The sequence below is a fragment of the Cervus canadensis genome, chromosome 6, assembly GCF_019320065.1.
Source record: "Cervus canadensis isolate Bull #8, Minnesota chromosome 6, ASM1932006v1, whole genome shotgun sequence".
NCBI lineage: Eukaryota > Metazoa > Chordata > Mammalia > Artiodactyla > Cervidae > Cervus > Cervus canadensis.
Window position 1 is genome coordinate 32313265 of NC_057391.1, and position 14563 is coordinate 32327827.

At 38.9% G+C, this 14563-nt stretch overlaps 1 protein-coding gene across 1 annotated transcript in view; it reads right to left on the reverse strand.

Annotated features, from left to right (window-relative positions):
• LOC122444278 (fibrous sheath-interacting protein 1-like) overlaps positions 1-14563 on the reverse strand; it is a 203710-nt gene that overhangs the window by 11177 nt on the left and 177970 nt on the right. Inside the window, exon 4 of the mRNA XM_043473010.1 lies at positions 11714-12224. Within this exon, the coding sequence (XP_043328945.1) occupies positions 11714-12224 (511 nt within the window). The remainder of the gene's footprint in view (positions 1-11713; positions 12225-14563) is intronic.

Here is a 14563-nt window from a genome sequence, read left to right on the forward strand (position 1 = left end):
AAAGAGGAGTGAAAAAGTTGGCTTAAAGCTTAACATTCAGAAAACTAAGATCATGGCATCTGGTCCCATCACTTCATGGCAAATAGATAGGGAAACAGCAGCAGACTTTTTTTTTTTTTTTGCTCCAAAATCACTGCAGATGGTGACTGCAGCTATGAAATTAAAAGACACTTGCTCCGTGGAAGAAAAGTTATGACCAACCTAGACAGCATATTAAAAAGCAGAGACATTACTTTGTCAACAAAGGTCCATCTAGTCAAGGCTATGGTTTTTCCAGTTTCATGTATGGATGTGAGAGTTGGACTATAAAGAAAGCTATGCACCGAAGAATTGATGTTTTTGAACTGTGGTGTTGGAGAAGACTCCTGAGAGTCACTTGGACTGCAAGGAGATCTAACCAGTCCATCCGAAAGGAAATCAGTCCTGAATATTCCTTGGAAGGACTGATGCTGAAGCTGAAACTCCAATACATTGACCACCTGTTGTGAAGAAGTGACTCATTGGAAAAGATCCTGATGCTGGGAAAGATTGGAGGCAGGAGAAGGGGATGACAGAGGATGAGATGGTTGGATGGCATAACTGACTCAGTGGGCATGAGTTTGAATAAACTCCAGGAGTTGGTGATGGACAGGGAGGTCTGGCGTGCTGTAGTCCATGGGGTCACAAAGTGTTGGACATGACTGAGTGACTGAACTGAACTGAACTGAGAACGTGTTCTATCTGAGGATACTAATAGGATAACAGTATTAGTTTTCTTACATATAAACTAAATGCCCTATTTCTCAAATATGCACAGCAAAACCTTGTGACTTGCATTAATCTGACAGATTTTGAGCACTCCATACCAGGGAGCCTGATTTTATTAAGTCTGGCTAAGGCCTTGGACATGGGTGTAAAACAGACAAGCAAAAAAATTCCCAGATGATCTCTACATTCATCCTGGTTAGGAAGAATGCTCTAGTGGTTTGTAACAGAACTTCTCAAACTTCACTGTAATTATCACAGGGGAGCTTATTAAAGTGCAAATTTTCATTCAGTAGGCTTGGGGTGGGGCCTTAGGCCCTGAACTTCTAACAACACTCCAGTGATTGGACAATATTCTAAGCAACAAAGGCTTATAACATGGGATGGATATCATATGGCCCCAAAGGGTCAAGCACATGAAGTAGAGAGGGTCAGATGGGGCCACGTTTTCCAGCAGAGTACATGCTCCTAAAGGGAATATCTGCTATTCGGCTCTCCTCCCCAAGTGTAAGAGCTGCTGATTTGCTAGAAACATCAGAAATCTAGGCTTTTATGAGAAATCTGATGAAATGTTAAGTACTAGGTAGGCCAGCCAAATCCAATCACTGCACTAATCATTTTATGTGAATTTTCTCATTTGATTCTTATTATAATCCTAGAGGATAAGTACTAAAGCCATATTATCTTATAGATAAGGGAAACAAGGTAGAGAGGAGAGAGAGATTAAGTAACTTGAACAAGATCATCTGCTAAAAGCCAAGTGAGGATTCAAACAGGAGGTCTGTCTCACTCACAGCCCACACAACTAACCCCTAAACCAGATCATGCTGGCGGGTGGTTGAGCCAGGCATCTCTGCTCATCTATGTTCTAGCCTCAAATCCTGCTACTTAGCTGAACTCTGTTAACTTTATCCTTTGGGTAATGAATTTTCTCCTTGATTTTATGTTCTCACTTTCACTTTAGAGTGACCTAACCATACAGTGGAAGTGAGAAATAGATTTAAGGGACTAGATCTGATAGACAGAGAGCCTGATGAACTATGGACAGAGGTTTGTGACATTGTTCAGGAGACAGGGATCAAGACCATCCCCATGGGGAAGAAATGCAAAAAGGCAAAATGGTTGTCTGAGGAGGCCTTACAAATAGCTACGAAAAGAAGAGAAGCGAAAAGCAAAGGAGAAAAGGAGAGATATTCCCATTTGAATGCAGAGTTCCAAAGAACAGCCAGGAGAGATAAGAAAACCTTCCTCAGCGATCAATGCAAAGAAATAGAGGAAAACAACAGAATGGGAAAGACTAGAGATCAATTCAGGAAAATTAGAGATACCAAGGGAATATTTCATGCAAAAATGGGCTCAATAAAGGACAGAAATGGTATGGACCTAACAGAAGCAGAAGATATTAAGAAGAGGTGGCAAGAATACACAGAAGAACTGTACAAAAAAGAGCTTCATGACCCAGATAATCACGATGGTGTGATCACTCACCTAGAGCCAGACATCCTGGACTGTGAAGTCAAGTGGGCCTTAGAAAGCATCACTATGAACAAAGCTAGTGGAGGTGATGGAATTCCAGTTGAGCTATTTCAAATCCTGAAAGATGATGCTGTGAAAATGCTGCACTCAAAATGCCAGCAAATTTGGAAAACTCAGCAGTGACCACAGGACTGGAAAAGGTCAGTTTTCATTCCAGTCCCAAAGAAAGGCAATCCCAAAGATTGCTCAAACTACTGCACAATTGCATTCATCTCACATGCTAGTAAAGTATAGCTCAAAATTCCCCAAGCCAGGCTTCAGCAATACGTGAACCGAGAACTTCCAGACGTTCAAGCTGGTTTTAAAAAGGCAGAGGAACCAGAGATCAAATTGCCAATATCCACTGGATCATCGAAAAAGCAAGAGACTTCCAGAAAAACATGTATTTCTGCTTTATTGACTACGCCAAAGCCTTCTACTGTGTGGATCACAACAAACTGTGGAAAATTCTGAAAGAGATGGGCATACCAAACCACCTGACCTGCCTCTTGAGAAACCTGTATGCAGGTCAGGAAGCAACAGTTAGAACTGGACATGGAACAACAGACTGGTTCCAAATAGGAAAAGGAGTACATCAAGGCTATATATTGTCACCCTGCTTATTTAACTTATATGAAGAGTACATCATGAGAAACGCTGGGCTGGAAGAAGCACAAGCTGGAATCAAGATTGCCAGGAGAAATATCAATAACCTCAGATGTGCAGATGACACCACCCTTATGGCAGAAAGTGAAGAGGAACTAAAAAGCCTCTTGATGAAAGTGAAAGAGGAGAGTGAAAAAGTTGGCTTAAAGCTTAACATTCAGAAAACTAAGATCATGGCATCTGGTCCCATTACCTCATGGGAAATAGATGGGGAGACAGTGGAAACAGTGTCAGACTTTATTTTTTGGGGCTCCAAAATCACTGCAGATGGTGACTGCAGCTATGAAATTAAAAGACACTTACTCCTTGGAAGGAAAGTTGTGACCAACCTAGACAGCATATTAAAAAGCAGAGACATTACTTTGCCAACAGAGGTCCGTCTAGTCAAGGCTATGGTTTTTCCAGTAGTCATGTATGGATGTGAGAGTGGGACTGTGAAGAAAGCTGAGCGCCGAAAAATTGATGCTTTTGAACTGTGGTGTTGGAGAAGACTCTTCAGAGTCCTCTGGACTGCAGGGAGATCCAACCAGTCCATCCTAAAGGAGATCAGTCCTGGGTGTTCATTGGAAGCACTGATGCTGAAGCTGAAACTCCAATACTTTGGCCACCTCATGCAAAGAGTTGGCTCATTGGAAAAGACCCTGATGCTGGGAGGGATTGGGGGCAGGAGGAGAAGGGGACGACAGAGGATGAGATGGCTGGATGGCATCACCGACTCGATGGGCATGAGTTTGAGTAAACTCCGGGAGTTGGTGATGGACAGGGGGGCCTGTCGTGCTGCAATTCATGGGGTCGCATCAGACACGACTGAGTGACTGAACTGAACTGAACTGAACCATCCCAGTTTGCCAGAGACTGAGGGTTACCCAAGACAAGGGACATTCAGTGTATAATCAAGACACTCCTGAGCAGACCAAGACACTTGGTCTCCTTAGTTTTAATTTACTGGTATTATGTTAAAAATAACTCTATCTGATTCACTGTTACACTTGTTATAGAAATTTTTAAAAAAATTATTCAATAAATGGGTCCTATGGGAAATTTCACTGTTTCCCTTGAAAAATTAGTGTAGTCTTATCCCCCTTTTTTACTGCGTGATTGACTTTGTGTCCCTTTATGCCTTACTCTGTCTTTGTTATTTGCCAATCATATTTTCCTCTTAGTTACATGAATGTGTTGATAAGCATCTCAAGTGCTTGATTAGAAAAAAAAAAAAATGTACATGCATAGATGCCTTTTTGATTATCTAGAAGTCAATTCAGCATATGAAGCTTTGATTAAGTACTAGACTAACCACAGACCTGCAGCACTAGTGTACCTCGCAGTGTCTCCATGGTTGATGTGATCAAAGACCACTTACTCCTCTCACACTTCCATGTGGGGGAACTTTCAGTGGAGATGCATCCAGCTTCACCCCCACCATGGGAAAGAACAGTAAGTTATCTGACTGGTGAGTCTAGGGGAAGAAACAGCGTGCTCAATTCATTCCTCTCTGCAAGGGGGTCACTATTCTCTGCCAGGGTGCCCTTTGCTCCTCTGTACTACTGATCCACATGGACAGGTTTCCATGGGTGAGGCTTGATGATTTTCACTTCTGCCAGAGTGAGTATCTAGGTTTATCTTGAGGGCATAACATCAAGAAGACCATTTGGCTTCCTACCCAGGTGACATCAATCCCCTACTTTTCATCAGCAATAAAGCCAACCTCCTAATCTTCATTTGTCAGAATCTATACATCTCTCAGGAGAAGGCCATGGCACCCCATTCTGGTACTCTTGCCTGGAAAATCCCATGGACGGAGGAGCCTGGTAGGCTACAGTCCATGGGGTTGCTGAGGGTTGGACAGGACTGAGCGACTTCACTTTCACTTTTCACTTTCATGCATTGGAGAAGGAAATGGCAACCCACTCCAGTGTTCTTGCCTGGAGAATCCCAGGGATGGGGGAGCCTGGTGGGCTGCCGTCTATGGGGTCACACAGAGTCAGACACGATTGAAGTGACCTAGCAGCAGCATACATCTCTCAGTTGGTTTGATAGGAGTGGGAAAGAGAAGATGCTATTTATCGGTCTTCTGAAACCCCAACAGTGACTCGAGTGTAACACTGAATTTACTGGACCTTGTATCCAAAAAGTCAAATAACAGTAGTTACCACTAAGCTTAAAGCACAAAATGAAAAATGAAGTACTTCAGGAGGGGGCAGTCAAGGTGGCAGAGTAAAAGGACATGAAGCTCACCTTCTCCCACAAACACATCAAAAACACATCTAATGTGAAACAGTTCTCTCTGAAAACAAACTGGCAGAAGGACTCTTATACAGCGAAGGCTGTAAGAATTAGGAAGGGAAGAAAAGCAATCAGGACAGGACCTGGGCCCCTGGGAGAGGATTAAGATGAAAATGGAGATTACTCAAGCAGACACCTGCCCTGGGGAGTGAGCAGTTCAAGCAATAGATGGGGTGCTCCAGTCTGGGGTCTTACACAGGGGAGATAAGCCTGTTGGCTTGTTGGAGGACCTCTGGAACAATTAGAAGGGTTATGTGAAGCTTAGACTGTTCGTGTAAGGGGTGCATACACGCTGGCTAGGCCTAAGGCAGGACAGAGAGACATTTGCTCTAGGAGCAGCTGGTTTTCCACACCTGCCTTGCCATGTGCCCCAGCCGAAGCTCCAGCCTGCTCACCCCATGCCATACCATGGCACTGAATCTGAGGTGCCCACGACCAAGAAACAACTCAACTGTAGGACACAGAGGTAACCCAGACCTGAGGTGGAGTCTGGGTGGGATGGCAGTTGCCATTGTTGGCATTTACTCAAATGGAATCTCAGAGACTGCTCAGATCTCTGACAGCAATTGCTCCACCACAACTCACCTCCTGATACACATCAAGACTCCACATGGGCCCCAGTAAGCCCTGTGGAATGGTTCCACCACAGCGCAGGGGTGGTAGAAGCTGGGGGCAGTGATCAGTTGTGAGCGACAAAGGTGACTAGCACTCAAGCCCGCATCTGAGCAAAGACACAGTTGCCTCCATGAGTAGCACATCAGACTTCTGACTGTGCGTGGACCTTACTTGTTTCAGCATCCCCCTGCTCTGGGGCAAGAGTTTTGAACAGGGAGAGGGAAAACATACACTTAAAGGGAGCAGAGTCAGCTCAGAAAGGAGGAGATAATAAAGATCAAAGAGGAAATAAACAGGGACAAAAAATTAGAAAAGATCAATGCAACCAAGAGCTGTTTTTTTAATAAAGATAACAAAAGGGTAGGGAAGAAGTAAAACTGTCATATTTGTAGATGACAGTATATAAAGATGATACTTTATATAGAAAACTCTAAATTCTCCACCTAAAACCCATTAGAACTAATAAATAAATTCAACAAGGGAACAGGATATAAGACTAATACACAGAAGTCTATTGTTTTTCCATATACCAACAATACTATCAGAAAAAGAAAATTTTCCCTTTTAAAACCAATCTCTTTTAAAATCACATCAAAAAGAATAAAATACATAGGAATTAACTTAACCAAGGAGGTAGAAGACCTATATTCTGAAAACTATAAAACATTTATGTAAGAAATTGAAGATGATACACAGAAATGGAAAAATATCCTGTGCTCTTGGATTGGAAGCATTAATATTGTTAAAATGGCTATACTACCCCAAGCAATCTACAGATTTAATGCAATACCTATCAAAATACCCATGACATTTTCCATTTTCCACAGAACTAGAATAAATAATCCTAAAATTCATATGGAACCACAAAAGACCTCAAATTGCCAAAACAATCTTGAGAAAAAATAAGAACAAAGCTGGATGTATAACCCTTTTAGACTTTAAACTATACCAAAGCTATAGAAATCAAAACAGCATGGTACTGGCAGAAAAACAGGCGTGTAGATCAGTGGAATAGAACAGAGCGCCCAGAAATAAACCAATGCGCCTATGGTCGATTCATCTATGACAAAGAAGGCAAGAATATGCAATGGAGAAAAAAATCTCTGTTTAATAAGTGGTGCTGGGAAAACTGGGAAACTACATGTAAAAGAATGAGGTTACAACATTTCCTCACAACATATATAAAAAAAATAAACTCAAAACAGATTAAAGGCATAAATGTAACAACTGAAACCATAAAACTCTTAGAAGACAAAATAGGCATAACATTTTTTGACATAAATTGTAGTAACTTTTTTTAGTCTGTAGCCTAAGGCAAAAAAATAAAAGCACAAATAAACAAACAGAACCTAACTTAACTCCAAAGCTTTTGTGCAACAATAGGAGCCATCAATGAAACAAAAAGACAACCTGCAGAATAGGAGAAAATGTTTACAAATGATATGACTAACAAGGGTTTAAAATCCAAAATATATAAACAGTTAATACAACTCAGTATCAAAAAAACAACCCAATCAAAAAATGAACAGAAGATCTGAATAGACATTTTTCCAAAGAGGACATGCAGATGACTAACAGGCACATAAAAAGTATAATCAACACTGTAATTATCAGAGAAATGCAAATCAAAATAAAATGCAATTATCACCTCACAACTGTCAGAATGGCTATCATCCAAAAGTCTACAAATAACAAATGTTAGAGAGGATGTGGAATAAAGGGGCCCTTGTACCCTGTCTGTGGGAATGTAAATTGGTACATTCACTGTGGAAAACTGTATATAGCTTCCTCGAAAAACTAAAAAGAGAACTAACCGTATGATCCAACAATTCCACTCCTGGTTCTATACTCAGGAAAAAAAAAATGAAAAGACTAAATCAAAAAAACACATGTATCCCAAAGTTCTTAACAGTACTATTTACAATAGTCAAAATATGGTTGGAATCCAAGTGACCACCAACAGACAAATGCATAAGAGGTGACATATCTATCTACCTACCTATCTACCTATAATAAAATATTACTCAGCCATAAAATGAATGAAATTCTACCATTTACAGCAATACAAATCAACCTAGAGTATATTATACTTAAATAAGTCAGACAAAGAAAGACGAATACTGTATAACATCAATTACACGTGAAATATAAAAGATAATACAAATCAATGTATACAGCAAAACAAACTGACTCACACACAGAGAAAACAAATTAATGGTTCCCAAAGGGGAGAGGGAAGGAGAAGGGGCAAGTTAGTGATATGTGATTAAGAGATACAAACTACTATGTGTAAAATAGATAAGCAACAAAAATATATTGTATAGCACAGGGAATTCTAGACATTATCTTGTAATAACCACTAATAGAGTATAATATGCATAAATATTGACTCACTATGCTACCCACCTGAAACCAATATAACTACACTTCCCCCAAAATGAGGTACTTCACACTGGAAACTTCTAATACATCTGTGAAGCAAATCCTTATCTTCAATACCACAATTGAAATTGATCCTCAGTGTCACTAGATTTGGACACTGATGGTTTTGAACTGTGGTGTTGGAGAAGACTCTTGAGAGTCCCTTGGACTGCAAGGAGATCCAACCAGTCCATCCTAAAGGAGAGCGGTCCTGGGTGTTCACTGGAGGACTGATGCTGAAGCTGAAACTTCAATTCTTTGGACACCTGATGCGAAGAGCTGACTCATTTGAAAAGACCCTGATGCTGGGAGGGATTGAGGGCAGGAGGAGAAGGGGACAACAGAGGATGAGATGGTTGGATGGCATCATTGACTCAATGGACATGAGTTTGGGTAAACTCCGGGAGCTGGTGATGGACAGGGAGGCCTGGCGTGCTGCGGTTCACAGGGTCGCAAAGAGTTGGACATGACTGAGCAACTGAACTGAACTGAAGTTTTATCTTACTCTATCTTTTAGAAGCAGAATTTTAAAATTCATAACAGACCTCAGTTCATGTAGGAAAATAAAACAATATATTTGCTACTTAAAGAGAAAATGATGAATGATTCTTCTTATTTTCTTCCTGTCTGCTTACAGAAACCTCATCTGAATCATGTATTCACACATATCTATTTCCTAAGAGAAGGAATATAACATAACAGCTGAATACACTGTAATTCCTCATTATAATTACATCTTTAAAAGGCTTTTTGCCAGGAAAACTGGTTTGGCATTTAGTTTTGGGGTTCACTTTTGCATAAATCATATAATGTCCAATTTGGTATTTTAGAATAAATTGATTAGCAAGTTATTTTAATAATTGTAAATGTTGAGGTTAGTAAAAGAAAAACTCCCAGCTTCAGATAGGCTGACAAGCATCCAAAATAATAATGTAGGATTTATTCCTTAAAGTTTATCATGTAATAAACAGAAAGTAAAATATGGTTCATATATTCACATCTATTCTATCTTAAACCTCCATAATCACAGGGTTGTTTTAGTCAAATACTGGAAATATCTAGAGCCATCAGAGGCACTTTTTCAGAAGTTAAAAGTAAATCACCAGAGCTTCTTTCCATTATGTCACATTAAATTCTAGTTCATTCCATATTTTCATGCTCTACTTGGCGACAGATATACATCAGTGTGACTGACATTCACATAGAAGTAATGTCATATCTCAGTAGAATGATCTCCTCAACCCCCACATACTGACTCCATGAGAATGAGACCCCATACACAATAAATCATCATATCCAACTGAATACGTTTTGATTACAGTTGACAAAAAAGAAATGCCGATACTTTCTTCCTAATAAAAACTTTTTGTCCAAAAAGAAAAATACACTGCTATTTTAGAGTAGAACAAAGTTCTTACAGTCTATTTGTTAAGTGAAGATGGTTGATGGAGAAGACAGAGCACACTCATTTAACTGAATTACCTGTTGGAAGTAAACTCTGCTGCTAGGTAAAAAGAGTATAGCTTGTGGAATTTCACTAAAAAAGAAAAAAGTTCCAAATCTTTATACAGAATATCAGGCTTGCGTAATTCTTAAGCAATACCACCTGCTTTCATTCATAATGCAAAGAATAGATGTGAACCGCATTTTCAGTGTATTATTCTAAAGCTGAGGCTTCCCAGATGGTGCTAATGGTAAAGAACCTGCCTGTCAATGCAGGAGATGTAAGAGAGGTGAGTCTGATCCCTGGGTTGTGAAGATACCCTGGAGGAGGATACACCAACCTACTCCAGTATTCTTGCCTGGAGAATTCCTGAGCCTGATGGGCTACAGTCCATAGGGTCTCAAAGAGTTGAACATGACTGAAGCAACCTAGCACGCACTCACACATCTAAACCTGTATAATTTAAATTCCTTTATTTATTAAACAGGCACTTGATTTAAGGCAGCACTTTGGACATCAGAGAAGATATAACAATGAATCAGAAGATAGGACCTCTGTCCTCAAAAAGGTTACATAGTTCTAAGGAAGAGTGTATGGGTGTGTGTCCCTAACAATGTGAGACTGTGTGTAAAATGATGTGATAGGGGACTAATACCCTTGGACATTCAGAAGAGAAGTAAAACTCTTAAAAGAGAGGAGCAGGGAAGGTTACATTTAGACAGGATGGTGTTAGAATTCAACTACCATTGAAGGTATACCTGCACATTCCTGAGAAGAAACAGTCTTGAGCAACATAGAGAGCACTGTACATCCTGAGCCCAAATTAGCTATATAACCTGAATAACATTTAAGAAACTACATAGAGACTAATTATGAAGACAACTTCAGGTCAGATTCTGAAGGCCTTGAACAGCAAGTGAAGGAATTCAAATTTCATTCAACAGACAGAGGAGAACCATAGAAGCTTTTTGAGCTGGAGAGTATGTTCATCAAAGTTGTACTTTGGGGGTATAAGTTTAGGTGGTTGACAATGGCAGGAGAAGAGACAGCAGAGCGCGGATACCTGATCAGGTTACTGCATTGATCCAGCTGAGAGGGTAGGAACAGCAAGGGAGTGAGTGATGGACATGGGAGACATTGCAAAAGCAGAACAAACAAGATTTGAAGACTGGAAGTGGGAAGCGAGGGAAACGGAAGAATCAATGATGACTCACATTTTAAGCCTCGGTGATTGAGGAAATGGAAGTCAAGAGGAAAATCTGAGTTGAGAGGGAAGGATGAGGAAATTGGTTTGAGTTCATATCCAGATGGCAGTTAGAAATACAGGGCTAAGGAGTTAGTTCAGAATTAATAGATTAATAGGTATAGATTTAATAGGAAATATATTTTAATCTACATGAGAGGAAAAGTTGAAGTTATTTAAATAAACTCAACAAATATAACATAGACTATGTTAGACCTCTAACACAAATAATTGAATATTTGTTTACATCAAAAAACTGCCCATAATTGGTATTTTGGTATTTTGTACCATTGGTAAGATGCAACACTGGATCAAAAAAAAAAAAAAAACCCTGACAATATACAGGCAGCTGGGACTGGAAGTTTGTATACCAAAACTAACAAAACCACAATGATACACAGCATTCCATGAATTCATTCCTTGGAACAAATATTCATCACTGATATTTGGAAGTTAAAACACTAAGCAAATCTAATTATTTGTAGCCACTCAAACTAATTTCTCTTTTCCTCTGAAATCAACACTGCTTTCTGGATAACCATAACTACCATAACTAATAATGGCATTAGTTATCATTAAAAATAATGTATTTTGTAAGAGTACTAATCCCAACAATGATCTGATATAAACATTAATAAATATGTTCTTACATTAGCATGCTCTTAATTGACCCATCTGTGACTTTCAAGGATACCTCCTTATTCTGCTATATTTTGAACTGTATTACCTTTACATTGAGGTATTTCATAAAGATGATTCTCAGTGTATTCTCCAAGCCTCACCTGGTTTGAGTCTCTCTGGTGGGCTGAGTTTCACATGCTGGTCTTCAGATGAAAGGCTCACACTGAGGCCATACAGTGGATCATCCAAGAAAGAGGGCCTTTTCAGTCTCCCAATGCCCAGAGTCTTAGACATAAAGTAGTCTTCTGCATCACTAATAACACTGTCCTCAGAAAACTGAAGGCATTTCACATTCTCTGCTTCAAGGAGAAGAGCTGGTGACATGTGATGCCCAGCCAAGGCTTTGGTGAGAAAGTAGCCTCTAGATGTTTCACATTCTACATTCTTGGGCACATTTATGTCCTCCACCTCAGTGCTTCGAACCTTTGTTTTTGACCTGCTTAATGACTCAGAGAGAATAGATCCAGAAGGTTGGGGGAACTCAGGTATCATATCCTCAATATCTCTCTCTTCTCTTTCTGGAGACAGTCTAACTGTGGATTTTTGTTTGAACGAGCATTCATCCAGAAGACACCTTAACTGTTCCTCAGAGAGAAGTGAGGTTGAATCTAACTGATGAGACAAACCAAAAGTTTTCATAGTCAGTTGAATGAGTAAACACATTTATCTTTGGTAAGCTTTCAGTAATACAATATAAATGCAAGTAACAGAAAATCCTTTACACAAAACACCCAAATAGTACAATCATTCATTTTAAACCATTTAAAATTACAGGGGAAAAAATCACACATACAAAAATCCAGGAAAAGTCCCATGACACTGATGGAAATGAACTACTGTACCAAACTAACCACTAACACTCTACATGTAGTAATAACCTTGGGCTGAAATGAAGATATTAGAAAAACCCTTCAATTTTTTAAGTCTCAGGGCATCAAGCAGGGTAGTAAGTAACCACTTCTTTAATAGAAAGCAAGAAATTCTGCCACATTATCTAGTTGGTGTTTCTCTGTTTCCTCCATTTCTGGGTATGAACGCTATCACCACCCAATTCCTCAACTCAGGCAAACAGGGTAGATTAACCTGCCCCTGGGGATTCACCACTCCTATGTCTGTCTTCAACTTTCAGTGGACAATACTACAGAAGACAGAAAAGGAAGGGAGAAGGGGTGATGCATCCTGAGACGTGTAGTGGCTTCAGTGCTATAGGTCTAGACAGAGGCCAGGGGCATTCCAACAGCAGTGCACTCTGGGAGGAGGATTTGATCTCTGTTTGTAAACATTATCAGGGTTGATTGTTTCAAACAAGATATTAAGGATTTAAAAACATTTTTTTCTCTTCCAGTAATGTTCTCAAGAAATAAAATTAATCAAACAAAATTATAGAGCTATGTGTTCTACAAGAATTCAACTGAACAGCATGCCACCTGAATTGCAACAATGATTGGAAAGGAACATGACTGAAATATATTGAAAGACACTGAAAAAAATTCTCCTTCTTTAAAGAATTAGCACTGTACCTGATTTACATAGTAGATTATCTAGGATAACATTAATCCTCCTTCACAGGGGAGTGAATTATCTGACAAGAAGAAGTCCCCATAAGAAAACCAAATCATGACTTGTAATGACCTTAACTTTTACTTCAATAAAGTAAAGCAATGTTATTGGTTTAATCTGTAGTACACAGTAAGAATTAACTGAATAGTCTGCATTTACAAAGTATTGGTGGGGAGCTATCATGGAACTAGTATAGTTAATGCCCCATAATTGCGTAATGCCTTTAATGTAGCTAACAAAAAGTAGCATGTAAAAAGAACTTCATATCATGCTTTTAAAATATATCATATGTTTTAAAATTATATTTAACTCCCATATATTAAAAAACAAGTTTCACAGTGGCAAGTAACATTAAGAGTTTGAAAGTAAGAAGAAATTGTCTGGGAATATATTCTTAATAATTATCTGGGATTCAAAATTCAGGTAATTCACCTTAAGGTTAATGTGCATGACAAAAAAAAAAAAATAGGAGTTGTAGCTTTTCTAAAAAAAAAAAAAAAGAGTTGTATCATATACTAGCAAATCCTACTTTTAATCTCTAGACATTTCAGGTATCCAGATATAGTACTTTATCCATTACTAGCAGCATGTCCTTTAACCAACTATATAAAGCTAGACAGCTAGAACATGAAAGCAGTCTTTATATGGTACCAGATAACTAAAATACACCTTCAAAAACTGCTTAGATAAAATTCCTTGTAATGCGTAAATAATTCACTAGGATTTAGAAACGGTCCACTGATTGTTATACTCAGCAAACATCAAACCAAAGGCTTAACATATGAAATTTCCAGACCTTAGAAAAAAATCAGTCCATACTGGAGCAAGAGGGTGAAGGAATATGGAAGGAAGTCTCTGGGAGAGAATAAAAGAGAGGGTGGTGGAAAATTGGTAGATTATCTGATATGTTTGATCACATCCCCAAATAATATTGATAGGATAAATGCTTAGAAGTTCCAAAGATTTATTTAGCTAGATACACAGAAAATTAAATCAAAGGAAAAATAATTGTGAACTCTGAAAAAAGAAGCTATATGAAAAGAAAGGAAAGGCAGTTTTTCAGAGAGATTACAGAAATTTAGCAAAAGAAAATAATATAATTATTAACTCTACAACAACAAAAAAAAGTTGTACAAGAAAGGATACTATAGGATACTACTTATAAGCACTGAAATTGAAGCTGTGATCAAAAATCTCCCCAAAAACAAAAGCGCAGGATCAGATGGCTTCACAGGAGAACTCTGTCAAACATTTAGAGAAGAGCTAATGCCTACCCTTCTAAAACTGTTTCAAAAAACTGCAGAGGAAGGAACACTTCCAAACTCATTCTATGAGGCCACCATTACCCTGATACCAAAACAGGACAAAGACAACACAGAAGAAGAATACTA